General features: G+C 46.3%; 2 protein-coding genes across 2 annotated transcripts; one reads left to right on the top strand and one right to left on the bottom strand.

Annotated features, from left to right (window-relative positions):
- Positions 1-4,797: 4,797 nt before the first annotated feature.
- Positions 4,798-6,855, bottom strand: LOC112085581 (uncharacterized protein At3g60930, chloroplastic-like). Its single transcript, XM_024154769.1, has 3 exons — positions 6,396-6,855; positions 5,394-6,187; positions 4,798-5,322 (listed from the first exon to the last, which is right to left on the bottom strand). The coding sequence occupies exons 1-3, from the start codon at positions 6,853-6,855 to the stop codon at positions 4,798-4,800; spliced, it is 1,779 nt and encodes a 592-aa protein (XP_024010537.1).
- A 4,603-nt stretch (positions 6,856-11,458) lies between these two features.
- On the top strand, positions 11,459-12,960 carry LOC18008589 (uncharacterized protein At1g65710). Its single transcript, XM_006391463.2, has one exon. It carries the CDS (start codon positions 11,459-11,461, stop codon positions 12,905-12,907), a length of 1,449 nt encoding a protein of 482 aa, XP_006391525.1. The 3' UTR covers positions 12,908-12,960.

Genomic DNA, 12,960 nt, shown 5'->3' with positions numbered 1-12,960 from the left:
CTCTCCAAACTCTTATAGCAATTACATATCGCGGAGAACCGCGAAACACGCACCGAGCCGACATGTGACGCAGTGGACTCGGTGTGCATAGACGAGGCGCATCCGGAACGGTGCGTCGAAATTGGAACACAACTAGGAGAGCCCCTGAGAAGCAAGCTCCTTTCCCTCCTCAAGGAAAACATCGATACCTTTGCCTGGACGGCGGAAGATATGCCAGGCATCAGCATCAATGTAACCTGTCACGAGCTGAATGTAGATCCGACCTTTAAACCAGTCAAGCAGAAAAGAAGAAAGCTTGGTCCAGAACGAGCTAAAGCAGTCAACGACGAAGTCGAGAGATTACTCAAGGTAGGATCAATCGCCGAGGCCAAATATCCGGACTGGCTCGCGAATCCGGTGGTTGTAAAGAAGAAGAACGGCAAGTGGCGGGTCTGTGTGGATTTCACCGATCTCAACAAGGCGTGCCCAAAAGACAGCTTTCCCTTGCCACACATCGATCGGCTCGTCGAAGCCACTGCAGGAAATAAACTGTTAACATTTATGGATGCATTCTCCGACTACAACCAGATTCTGATGCACCCTGACGACCGGGAAAAAACAGCATTCATAACTGATCGCGGGATATATTGCTACAAGGTCATGCCGTTTGGACTCAAAAACGCTGGAGCAACATATCAACGGCTCGTCAACAAAATGTTTGCGGCTCAGCTCGGAAAAAACTATGGAGGTATACATCGACGATATGTTAGTCAAGTCACTCGAGGAGGAAGACCACGTTGCGCACCTACAAGAATGTTTCGAACAGCTGAACAAGCACAACATGAAGCTAAATCCGGCGAAGTGCAGGTTCACGGTCACCTCGGGAGAATTCCTCGGCTATCTGGTAACCCATCGGGGCATAGAAGCGAACCCCAAGCAGATTAAGGCGTTAATTGAGATGCCCTCTCCAAGGACGAAGCGCGAAGTGCAAAGGCTAACAGGAAGAGTCGCCGCGCTAAACATGTTTATTTCCCGTTCCACGGACAAATGCCTGCCCTTCTACGACACCCTCAGAGGAAACAAGAAATTTGAATGGGACGAACGATGCGAGACGGCTTTCCAGGAATTGAAGACTTATCTGGCAAGCCCACCAATCTTAGCAAAATTGGTCGAAGGAAAGCCGCTCTTCCTCCACATCGCGGTGTCTGCTACAGCTGTGAGTGGGGTACTAATCAGAGAAAAACGATCCGAGCAAAAACCCATTTTCTACATCAGCCAGACGCTGACCGACGCCGAGACCCGCTACCCCCAGTTCGAGAAGGTTGCCCTAGCCGTCGTAGTCTCGGCTCGCAAGCTGCGCCCGTACTTTCAATCGCATTCGATTGTTGTGCTCGCCACACTTCCGCTGCGCTCGATCCTGCACAGCCCAAGCCAATCCGGTAGGCTCGCCAAGTGGGCCATAGAGTTGAGCGAATACGACATCGAGTATCGAAATAGGTCGTCTGCAAAATCACAAGGGCTCGCTGATTTTCTCATTGAACTCCCGGCCGAAGCAACAAACGAGCCAACTCTAGACGAAGTATGGACATTGCACGTCGACGGCTCGTCATCTAGACACGGCTCGAGGATAGGAATCCGCCTCACCTCTCCCACCGGAGAAATATTAGAGCAGTCTTTTCGCCTGAACTTCCACGCCTCGAATAACGAAGCAGAATACGAAGCACTGATCGCTGGCATACGAATAGCGCAGTGAATCGGGGTTCGAAAGATAAGGACTTTTTGTGATTCACAGCTCGTAGCATGCCAGTTTAACGGAGAATATGAGGCAAAGGATGGACGGATGGGAGCTTACCTCAAGGTGGTTCGAGAGTTGGTGCAAAAATTCGACCAGTTCGACCTCACGCGAATTCCCCGAGGAGAAAACACCTCGGCTGACGCTTTGGCAGCACTCGCTTCGACCTCAGACCCAGATCTCCGACGGACGATCCCAGTCGAATTCATCGAACGTCCTAGTATCGAAGAAGTGGGAGCCATTCCAATGGACGAAGACGCCTCACCAGCCGAGCCGGAATACGGCTGCGACAAAGAATGGCTCGGAGCTATCCGAATGTACATCGCCGATGGAGAGGTGCCAACTGACAAATGGGAAGCCCGCAAACTAAAATCTCAGGCCGCACAATACGTCCTCGTCGATGGCGAGGTGTTTAAATGGAGATTCTCAGGGCCTCTCATGACATGCGTTGAAGGACTGGAGGCAAGAAGGATCATGCACGAGGTGCATAGCGGCGCGTGCGGGAACCACTCCAGCGGAAGGTCTCTCGCTATCAAGATAAAACGGCACGGCTACTTCTGGCCCACGATGATCAAGGACTGCGAGAAATTTACGGCTAAGTGCGAGAAGTGTCAGCGGCACGCCCCGACGATTCATCAACCTACCGAGCTGCTCTCGTCGATTTCGTCGCCTTATCCGTTCATGAGATGGTCAATGGACATCGTCGGACCTCTACATCGCTCGAAGCAGAAGCGTTTTCTGCTCGTCCTCACGGATTACTTCTCCAAGTGGGTCGAAGCCGATTCCTATGCAAGCATAAAGGATGCTCAGGTCGAACACTTCGTCTGGAAAAATATCATCTGCCGACACGGGGTCCCCTACGAAATAGTCACGGACAACGGATCCCAGTTCATCTCAACACGCTTTGAAGCCTTCTGCTAGAAGTGGAAAATCCGCCTCAGCAAATCCACGCCAAGATACCCCCAAGGGAACGGACAAGCTGAAGCAGCCAACAAAACAATACTCGACGGTCTGAAAAAGAGGCTCGACGCCAAGAAGGGACGATGGGTAGACGAACTCGAAGGAGTCCTTTGGTCTCATCGGACAACTCCGCGCTGAGCCACCGGGGAAACTCCATTCGCTCTGGTCTACGGATCGGAGTGCGTAATTCCCCCCGAGGTGGATTTCCCAGGTATTCGACGAAGACTTCTACCAGGGCAGGAGGGCTTGAACCACTTAATGATGCTAGATGAGCTCGACGACCAAGCCCTAGTTCGAATCCAGAACTACCAACAAGCAACGGCGCGATACTACAACAAAAACGTTCGTAGTCGAAGATTCAAAGCAGGGGAGCTCGTCCTCCGAAATGTCTTCCAAAACACAGCCGAGAAGAACGCAGGAAAGCTCGGAGCAAATTGGGAAAGTCCTTACAAAGTCACAAAAGTGGTTCGTCCAGGAGTCTACGAACTCGCGACACTAGCTGACGAAGCGATTCCAAGATCATGGAACGCAATGCATCTAAAGAAGTATTATCACTAAAACCACAGCACGGCCAGCATGAACTACGGGACGGCTTGATCCCTGCAAAGGGTACGTAGGCAGCCCGTCTTCGGACGGGTTCAGCTGTCCCCCCTCCTAAAAAAGGGGGGTAGTGGGTACGTATACACATACCTCTTTTAACTCTATTATTTTGACTTGCCCATTTAGGAACGTCGCCACTTCGGCATATTCTCAGTTCGTTTTTAATCATCTACTTATTTCACTTTCACCCTTGATTTCTGGTTCGCTTCGGCTAGCTTCACATTGTAACAAGCTCGGATTTTTGAATTCTTTAACTCACCACTTCGGCATGATATCATGACCTGATTACCTCGGACCTTTAACGGTCCTTAATTTTAGTTCGGCAAACTAAGCCTTCGAACGCCTCGTCTCGTTGCTGGCCACAACGGGGCAACAAGTACAAAGTTCTCTAAACAGACTTTTACCACATTTCCTAGGACGAGGGTGCAAGTTACATCCTCTACGGATAAAAATTAAAGCGCGCTATACAAATATCAGACCAAAAACGTATCAGGTCGCCACGGTTTACTATCGCACACGAGAATATAAGTCGAGACTACATCGCTTTCTCTAAAACCGAAGTAAAACTCTTAAACTCGGATAAACATACTCGAGAACACCGGTCCTTAGACAGGTTCGATAACGCTTCATCCTTGGCTAACAAAAGCAAAACGCCTCGTCATTCTCATGGCTCGGCACCACTCGAAACAAAACGCCTCGTCGTTTTCACGGCTCGGCACCATTCAAAAACAAAAATGCCTCGGCTCGGCACCACTCAAAACAAACCGCCTCGTCGTTTTCACGGCTCGGCACCATTCAAAACAAAAACGCCTCGTCGTTTACACGGCTCGACAACATTCAAAGCGAAAACGCCTCGCCGTAAACACGGCTCGGCACTACCAGCAAAGACTTGCCTAAACATTATCGCGTAACACTCTTTTACTATCAAAAATTTGCCTATAACCTAAACGAGGTCCTTAAAACAATTCATCCCTTAGCCCATGTTCCGGTCAATTTCAAAAATACAGTTAAGGAAAAAATCAACATAACAGCCTTCGTCCTTGGCAATTTTTCGTAAACACTTTTACAAATTAATGGCATCTAAGGAAAATATATCCATTAAGCGAAAATAAAGAGTCGGGTGGATAAAGCCGTCTAGGCACAAAACACATAAAAGTTCAAAAGAGAGCGGATAAAATCCTAAGTACAAAAGCAAGCAAGAAAAATCTGTGAGCCAAAACTCATGCCGCGGACTGCGTTTCACGATCGGCGAGAAGGTTCGAGGGAATCGGCGTACCCGCGTTCGAGCCATTCGGGTCCACAACGCCTAAATTGGCCGCTGTTTCTTCGATCGGCTTGTTGCCGAGGGTTGTGTCAACCGAGCCCGGCGATATGGGAGAGTAATACAGTTCGCCCCGAATCTCAGAAGCGATACGCTCGTACGCCTCGTCGTCGGCATACTCACTCTCCCAGCTTTTCAGCTTCGCCTACTCGTCGTCAAGCGTCTGGGCGTCCGGCTTCTTCAGGTCGGCAATCATCGCAAGATTGCCCTTGATCTGTCCCAGATCGTTCTCATCATTTTTGGCCTTCTCGAGCTTGACCAAACCCTCCTCCACCTTAGCGAGGCGTTCCTGAAACTTCGCCGTCAGCTCGCGCCTCGCCTCCTTCTTCGCGCGTTTGACCTTGGCTTCGAACAGCGCGTCCTTGGCCTCGATGCGCCTCTTAAGCAATGCCACATAGGCGCTTTTGGCTCTCCTTGCTTCCTCCAGGCGAATCACCGAGGCGGAAACTTTGTTGACGTCTGCTCGGAGAACTATCTTCTCCTCTTCCAACCTCGACACTCGAGTCATCGCCTCGGTGAGTTTCCCCTTCGCTGTCGCGGCTTCGTTTTGCGCCTCTTCCAGCTTCACCTTTGACGCCGCGGTCTCATTTCGGGCCTCGTCCAAGCGACGTTCAACTTTAGAAAGGTCCACCTCGTACTCGGCCATCAGGTCATTAATGGCCGTGACAAACTGCAAAGAATAAACTCGCGTTAACACTTAGTAAAAATTTGCGAAAATAAAGGAAGGCAAATAAAACGCACCTTAGTACTGCACTGTGCCATCGCGCCGTATGACCTCGGCCTCCTCAGCTTCTCCGGAGGGGGAAGGCGCGTGTTCGCGTTACTAACACGCGAGAACATGACGGCCGAGGCGTCAGGGTCGTCAACGACCAACTTACGCGCAGCAGGGTCCCCTGGCGTCGGATTTCGCCTTTTCTTCGCCGGCTCGTCCTTTTGAACGGCGACGCCTTTCCCTTTGTCGGCAGCCGAACGCTTTCGGCTTGGGTCATGCTTCTGGACGACCGAAGTCGGCGGCCTCGTCGACTTCGAGAAAGCCAGAATGGCGGAGTGCGAAGGTGTTTTGCTCCGCGCCGCCGAGTCGTCCCCTGACGCCTCGGGGATTATCTCGCCCGGTTCTACCTCGGACGCTGTCTCTTTTTCGACCGCCTCGGCAGCGTTGCCTTCTGCAGCTCGGATCATCACATCCCCTTCACGGCTCGGAGGGTCGGGTTGAAGGACGGCCTTGGTTTGCGCTGAGACTGCCTTGGCTTGCACCGGAACCACCTCGGTTTGCGTGCGAGCCGCCTCGGCAGCTCGTCTAGCGGCTTCCTCTTCCTCGCGCCTCTTCCTTTCTCTGAGGGCGATTACTACCATCTTCTCCCGGGTATCTCTCGAAGAACTGGAGGACGAAGAACTGACGGGGACTCCGGCAAGGATGGCTCGCGCCTTTTCTACTCTTTCGAGGGTGAAGTTTTTTCTCCAATTAACCTTCCGCGCCGAAAGAGAGTCTCGAACAGTAAAGAGATCGTTGGGAATCGGGGGAAGATAGCACCGAACTGCAAAACAAAGCAAAAAAAAAAGCAAAAGTCTCAGAAAAGGAATAATTATCAACTGAATCTCCGAGCCGAGGCAAAGCTTCGGGTCGGCTACCAAGTGGTCCCCAAGCTGTCTTGGTTCAGTGAACGTAATCTTCGCCGACCGACGCCTCGTTCACCAAGACGTAGAAGAAGCGTTCAGTCCAAAACTGATCCTTGCTGGGAAAACCGCCAATAATTCGTCGCTTCGCCTTGTTGGAAATATAGAACCTATTTCCTTTCGGGGCTTTCCTGATTTCCAGCAAGTTCAGCAGATGGTTCAGCTCGATGTCGAGACCGCATTCGAAGTTTCGGACTAAAATGCCGATCATATGCCGCAATCCCCTCGGCATAATCTGCCCAATCGAGATCTCGTGTTTCCAAAGGTATTCGAGGATCACCCCGGGGATCGGGAACCAGAGGAAGCAAAGCTTGAAGAACGCCTCGTACAGAGTGAAGTGATTCTCTGGAAGCTTGTCGGCTCGGTCGCTCTTCTCGGGAACGACAAACTCCACCGCCTCGGATATTCCGAAGCGATGCCTCAACGCCTCAAGCGACTCAAGGGAGCAGAGTGTAGATCCAGGCGGGTCAGGTTTTTGTCTCTTAACTCTCGGCCCTCGCCCAGATGTGGAAGCGCCTCGGGACGCCATGAGGCGTTCCAATTCAAGCTACGCCTCGAAAAGATCAAAGGGAAATGCCTCCTACTCGGCCTTGAGCGCGGTGCGGTTAATGTCCTCGTTAGGAACGGGATCCTGTGGACGGCTCGTCGAAACCGACGGCTCCCCATCCGGAGAGCCGACATCTGATGGGTTTTCATGGTTCGACGCTTCGTCAGATGAGTGATTGGAGGGGCTCGGCGAAGCAGACGCCTCGGAGGATTCTGCCGTACCTCTCGCCTCGGCATCTACGCGGCTCGGCTCGTAGTGAAAAAGTGAATCCAACGAATCGTCGGAACAGCTCGACATAATTTACGACTTTTACAAGAGTTACAGCGCGACTCGGCGAGCCTCTACCGGAAAAAGATCTGGAACGGCGGAGACCTCGGAAACCCTAGCCAGAAAATAAATAAACTAGAGAGAGAAAGAAGAGAGAAGGGAGAGCTACCTTTAGTGAAAACGAGTGAGTCGGGAAATAATGAGGAAGAGTGAAGGAGCTCACCTATTTATAGAAAAACGAAGCGCGTGAATTCCGCGTAAACCTCAGGAAGCCGTCCAACAGCGCGTGGGATCCGCGGTGAATTGGCTATACCGGGCTGCGTCATTGGCATGCGCCGAAGGATCAGGAATTTCCTCTCGAAAGACCAACAGTCAGGGTACCCAGGTTAACGAAACGGCTCGGTATTGACTTTTTCTCTCTTGAATCGCCTCGTCGTTAACGAAACGGCTCGGCATTGAATCTGTTCTCTCGAAACGCCTCGTCGTTAACAAAACGTCTCGATATTGACTCTTTCTCTCTTGAATCGCCTCGTTGTTAATGAAACGGCTCGACATTGAATATGTTCTCTCGAAACGCCTCGTCGTTAACGAAACGGCTCTGCGTTGAATCTGTTTCTTGAAACGCCTCGTCGTTAACGAAACGGCTCGGCATTGACATTCTTTCTTGAGACGCCTTGCCGCTAACAAAACAGCTCGGCACGAGCTTTCTCTCGAAACGCTTCGCCATTTGTTCGACTCGGCATAACCTCCTCAAATCACCTCGTCATGGGCTATCACTATTAAAAAAATCGCCTCGTCCTTAATCTTGCCTCGGCATCCTCGGCACTCCTTGGGAACGCCTCGGCGCCTTCATTCCCAGAACGCCTCGGCGTCTTCATTCCCAGAACGCCTCGGCGTCTTCATTCCCAAAACGCCTCGGCGTCTTCATTCCCAGAACGCCTCGGCGTCTTCATTCCCAAAACGCCTCGGCGTCTTCATTCCCAGAACGCCTCGGCATCTTCATTCCCAAAACGCCTCGGCGCCTAACTCAGTGGTTTATCCTACGGTCGGAAATAATGGACCTCGTCACTCTCGCCTCCGAAACTGACGAGCTGGGGGGCTAACTGTTGGGGTCGGTTTTCACCCCAAGTAGATAAACCACCTCAGAATGGCTAAGTATGGAAGAAAGATAAGTGGGAGAGACGTGGTCGCCAAGTGGGAGAGCCGTGGTCGCCAAGTGGGAGAGCCGTGGTCGCCAAGTGGGAGAGCCGTGGTCGCCAAGTGGGAGAGCAGGTTCTCACCATGACAAGTGGAGAGCCGTTCTCACCAAGACAAATGGGAGAACCGTGCAGATAAGCCAGTAGGGAGAGCCGTGAAAGAAGACAGGTGGACCGAGCCGCATCGAAAGAAATGGGCCGAGCCCCACTTCAACACTTTTGGGCCGAGCCGTGTATCGGTGCGGTGGGCTAGATCATGTCTCCATGGCAAGTGGGCCGAGCCGTGAAGAAGGCTAGATGGGCCGAGCCGTAAAGAAGCTTGGACGGGCCGAACCAAAGCCTTGAGAGATGAAGCCCATGGAAAACCTTAGGCGAGATGCAAAGGCAGTCAGCCGCACGAGGCGATAAAGAAATATTCCGAAAATCTCGCCCGAGATTTTCGGCTAGGCGGTTTAGAAAGTTAGTATAAATATATGATGTATGCAATTCATTCCGCCAACTTTGACAACCCTAAGCAATAAGAGCTAAACACTTTTGCAGCAAGAAGAATTTTCTTTCGATCTTACTGTTTTTGGCGATAAACCCTAAAAGTTTCCAATCCCTTATTTTTCCTTGGACAAATTTCTGGTTGTGTCAGTTTTGGCTCACACAGCATCGTGCCTGTGTATTGACCCTAAGGGATTTATTGTTCCACCGGCGGCGAGAACAGTTGCTCTGGCGTATGTACCACCAAGATAGTAAAGCTCTTGTCGTCGATCTAAAACTCTATAGCTGCGTTTCCACTTATCCTTAATTAGACGAAAATAAGGAAATCAGTTTGAAATTGAGAAAATGAAACTAAAGTTTTGACAGGTTAGAGAGGGTGAAGTTATGAGGATATGTGCTCAAACTTTAGAACAGGGTTAGGACTAGTTATCTACCATCACTTTCTCTCAAAACTATTTTCGACTAGTGGAAGTATAAAGTAAACTATGTCTGAGAGATAACAAGTCGAAGAGACACTTAGAAAATTGTATATGGGAATCATTTTTTACGAGAAAGATATGAAGTTTTCTAACATAAAAATAATGTGTATGATGTTGTTTTTCAAAATTATCATTTGAGTGCATTTTATAATTAATATTTGTGAATGAAAAGATGTACGAAAAAAATAATAAAATCATAAAGACATAAGTGATGAAATGGAAAATCATAAAATTAAAAATCATAAAAAATAATCTTTATTGAAATAATTGGTTATGAATCGAAATGTACAAATAAATAAAAAAACATAAATAATTAAAAGAAAATCTTATTATATAAAAAAAAATGATTCAAAATTAGTAACTCGCCCGTGACACGTGTTAAGTTAATTGACAAGATTTTGGCATTTGTTTAATGAATTTCTAATTAAATTTTGATCCATGTTTAATAAATCTCTAATTATATTTTAACACAAGATATTAACAAGAAAAATAAATTTATAAAAGCCTCCTAATCCTATAAGCTTAAAAAATAGTACTTTTGGTTAAAAATCAGAGTTTCAAAAAAAAAACTGTTTTTATAAAACGGAAAAATATATAATTCAAATTAGAATAAAAAATTAAACGAAAGATAACAATCTTTAAAAGGAAAAGAAATTAAAAATAAAATACTATATTCAGTTTAGAATAACGAATATAGTCATTGTAAGAAGTGTAAATGATGTATGATGAAACTAAATATAATCATTGAAAAATCATTAAAAAAAACATATATAATCATTGAAAAAACTTAATCAAGGGTGATTTAATTTTGGTTTTGTTATTTTTCTGTTTCTATTCTTATTTTTACATCATTGAAAAAGTTTAATTACAAGTGATCTATTTTTATTCATTTCTAATTTTGTTTTAAAACGTTTAACCATGGGTGATCTAATTTTTTTTTTTAGTTTTTTTTATATTTTTATGGGTTATAAAATATAAAATTAACCTACATATATGCAGATAATTATCTAATATTTAATAAAAATAAATAGTTATAAAAAGGTACAAACACAAAGGTTATGACTAAAAAGATACAACCATAATTATCTTCTATTAGAATATTGAAAACAAGATCGATAATAAGATCCTACTTAAACGTATTCGAATTTGGGAAACTTCTACCAGTTCTTTGCGTATCATTTATTTATAAACTCGATAAGATAACATTCGCAACATTCTTAAAATCAATGGATTGCAGATAGCAGATAGGTCTACAAGACCAACTGTTATATCTTAATTTATAGCATCACAAGTTTTTAGAGTGTCTTACTAATGTAGAGATTCTTTTTGTAACCTAACAGAACATGCAACTAGCCGTTGGATCAAACCACAATATTAAAACTTTTTTCTAAAAAATTGTAGCAAAACAATTTCTGCTTTCAAAAAAGAGAGGGTCAGAAATAATACGACATTGACTGTTGTGCCTCTCTTTCATCTCCAACGACTGGCTCCATTTGCCTCTGCGTTGGAAATTTCAAAATTACTCACTCACCGTTCTGTCTTTATACAAAATATACTAATTTCAATTTGACCCCAATTTTTTTTAATCTTTGGAATCTTCTTACCCTAACGTTTCACAGAGGGGAGTAATTTGAGAAATTAATAGGGACCAATCCGAATGTATTCTGAAATACAAAAGATTAATGTCTGTCAGTAATCCCATTAAAATTAATCCCATAAAAGCAATTCCAAAATTACTCTCTATATTCAATAAAATAAATTCATTTCAATTTAACTCCTAATATTCTTCAAATGTTGAAATCAGAACCCCACAGTTCATAAAGGTGATTAATTTGAGAAAGTAAAAGAGGGGGAAGCGAATCCGAAATACAAGGATTCATATCTGTAACTAAATCGCATTAAAAGAAAAGAAAAAACAATTTCAAAATCTTTATTAAAATAAAAATATAACAATCTTCTTCAAAAATTGCATTCATACCCCACGATTCATAAAGGGGATTAAATGGACCAATCTGAATGTTTTCTAAAATAAAAGGATTTGTGTCAGTAAACTAATAATATTCTCAGAAAATTTGAAGTTTTGAAATCTTTTTGTCATTTTACTCAAAGACATTCCCCTCAAATCTCTCTGTTCTTCCACAAATTTCGTTAGCTGAAATGGGTTGCTGTCTCAGTAAGAAACGTTCTCCTTCTCCTCCTTCAAATTCTCTCTCCAATGGCACCTCTTGTGCTGTTAAAACCCCAGATCCCAAAAAACCCATTAAACCGGTGATTGAGCTGCTGGAGAATCAATCAAGAGAAGAAGCTAAACCCATAATATCTGATAAATTCCATCAAGAAGAAGAAAATGTTGCAACGAAGGAAGTTTCGGTGAGGAAGAGCCATGAGAGATCAAAGAAGACAGACTCAGAGGAGGAACCTCCAGCTTCTATGGCGGCGGAGAAACCAATCGATTCGAACTCTAACTCCGTCGTGGTGAGGACATCAAGCTGCACGAAAGAAGAAGTTGATGCTATACTGATACAATGTGGGAAGCTAAGCCGGAGCAACTCCGCCGCTAAAACAAGGAGATATTCTGGCTCGAAAAGAAGTTTCGATTTTGACCAGAACCAGAGGATCCGCGACTTTGGCGGCGGCGATGCGGAGGAGGAAGTGACGGAGAGGAAGACGCCACAAAGGAATCGCCACCGTGGAGTAGAGAGAGTGAATGGTTCGCCTCGTGAACGGAGAAGACGAAGTCCGAGCAGAGAAAGAGAAGATTCAAAGAGTTACCGATCAGGGAGCAGAGAGAGAGGAAACGGTAGCGGCGGTGGAAGCAGACGTGTGAGCAGATCTCCGGGAAAACGATCGGAGACGACAAACCCTAGTGGCGTTTCGGTAAATTCAAACGGAATTAGACCGGGAAAGTTTGTTACAGTTCCGGCGACGGATAAGAGCAACATTAACGGAGATTCCTCGACTAAACGGATTACTGTGAAAAGAAACATCGGTGAAGCTTGTAGAGCCGCCGCGTCTCCGGCAAGAACATCGGCGAATAATGTTCAGGCTCCTCTGCCGCCGCCGACGTTAAGCCGAAGCTCTTCACGGAAGGCGGAGCAATCGCCGTATAGGAGAAACCCACTCGGAGAAATCGATCAAAACTTAACAAAAGTGGACAATTGCAACAAGAAGATGATAAAGAGAGAAAATTGCAACGAATCTGCGAATCAGAAACTCGCGAGACCGCCAAAAGCGATAAGCAGAAGTAGATCACTGAGAAAATCTCGAGATTTCGATTTCGTTCCAGAGCCGGAAGAAGACAAGAACACGACAAGCAATTACACTGCGTTGTTGTTAAAAGACATTAAGAATTTCCATGGGAAGAGTACTGAGGATCCTGAGGTTTCGTTTAATCTTCTTCCATCTTGTGTTACAAAAGCTTGCTCCATTGTTGAAGCAGTGGCGGATCTTAACGCTTCTTTGAGCTCTGATTCGAGCCAGTTTAGATTCACATCTACTGTGAAGAAAGCGGATTTGATGGAACCAAGCTTTGAGAAGTATGTGACTTTGAAGAGAGGTGGTTCGTTGGAAGAGCAAGAATCATGCGGTAGCAACAATCTTACGTGACCTGAGTTCGATTTCAGACAACAATAAATGTGTTGTTGTAGTTTCGACTTAAT

The sequence above is a fragment of the Eutrema salsugineum genome, unplaced genomic scaffold (assembly GCF_000478725.1).
Source record: "Eutrema salsugineum unplaced genomic scaffold, Eutsalg1_0 scaffold_9, whole genome shotgun sequence".
Classification (NCBI taxonomy): Eukaryota; Viridiplantae; Streptophyta; class Magnoliopsida; order Brassicales; family Brassicaceae; genus Eutrema; species Eutrema salsugineum.
This window is presented reverse-complemented; position numbering and strand designations above follow the sequence as displayed.

Coding starts and splice junctions, on each gene's coding strand:
- LOC112085581 (XM_024154769.1), bottom strand. CDS start 6,855: ATGGCGTCCCGAGGCGCTTCCACATCTGGGCGAGGGCCGAGAGTTAAG. Junction 6,188..6,395: donor GAAGCGACGAATTATTGGCG/GTTTTCCCAGCA, acceptor TTTGTTTTGCAG/TTCGGTGCTATCTTCCCCCG. Junction 5,323..5,393: donor TGGCACAGTGCAGTACTAAG/GTGCGTTTTATT, acceptor TATTCTTTGCAG/TTTGTCACGGCCATTAATGA.
- LOC18008589 (XM_006391463.2), top strand. CDS start 11,459: ATGGGTTGCTGTCTCAGTAAGAAACGTTCTCCTTCTCCTCCTTCAAAT.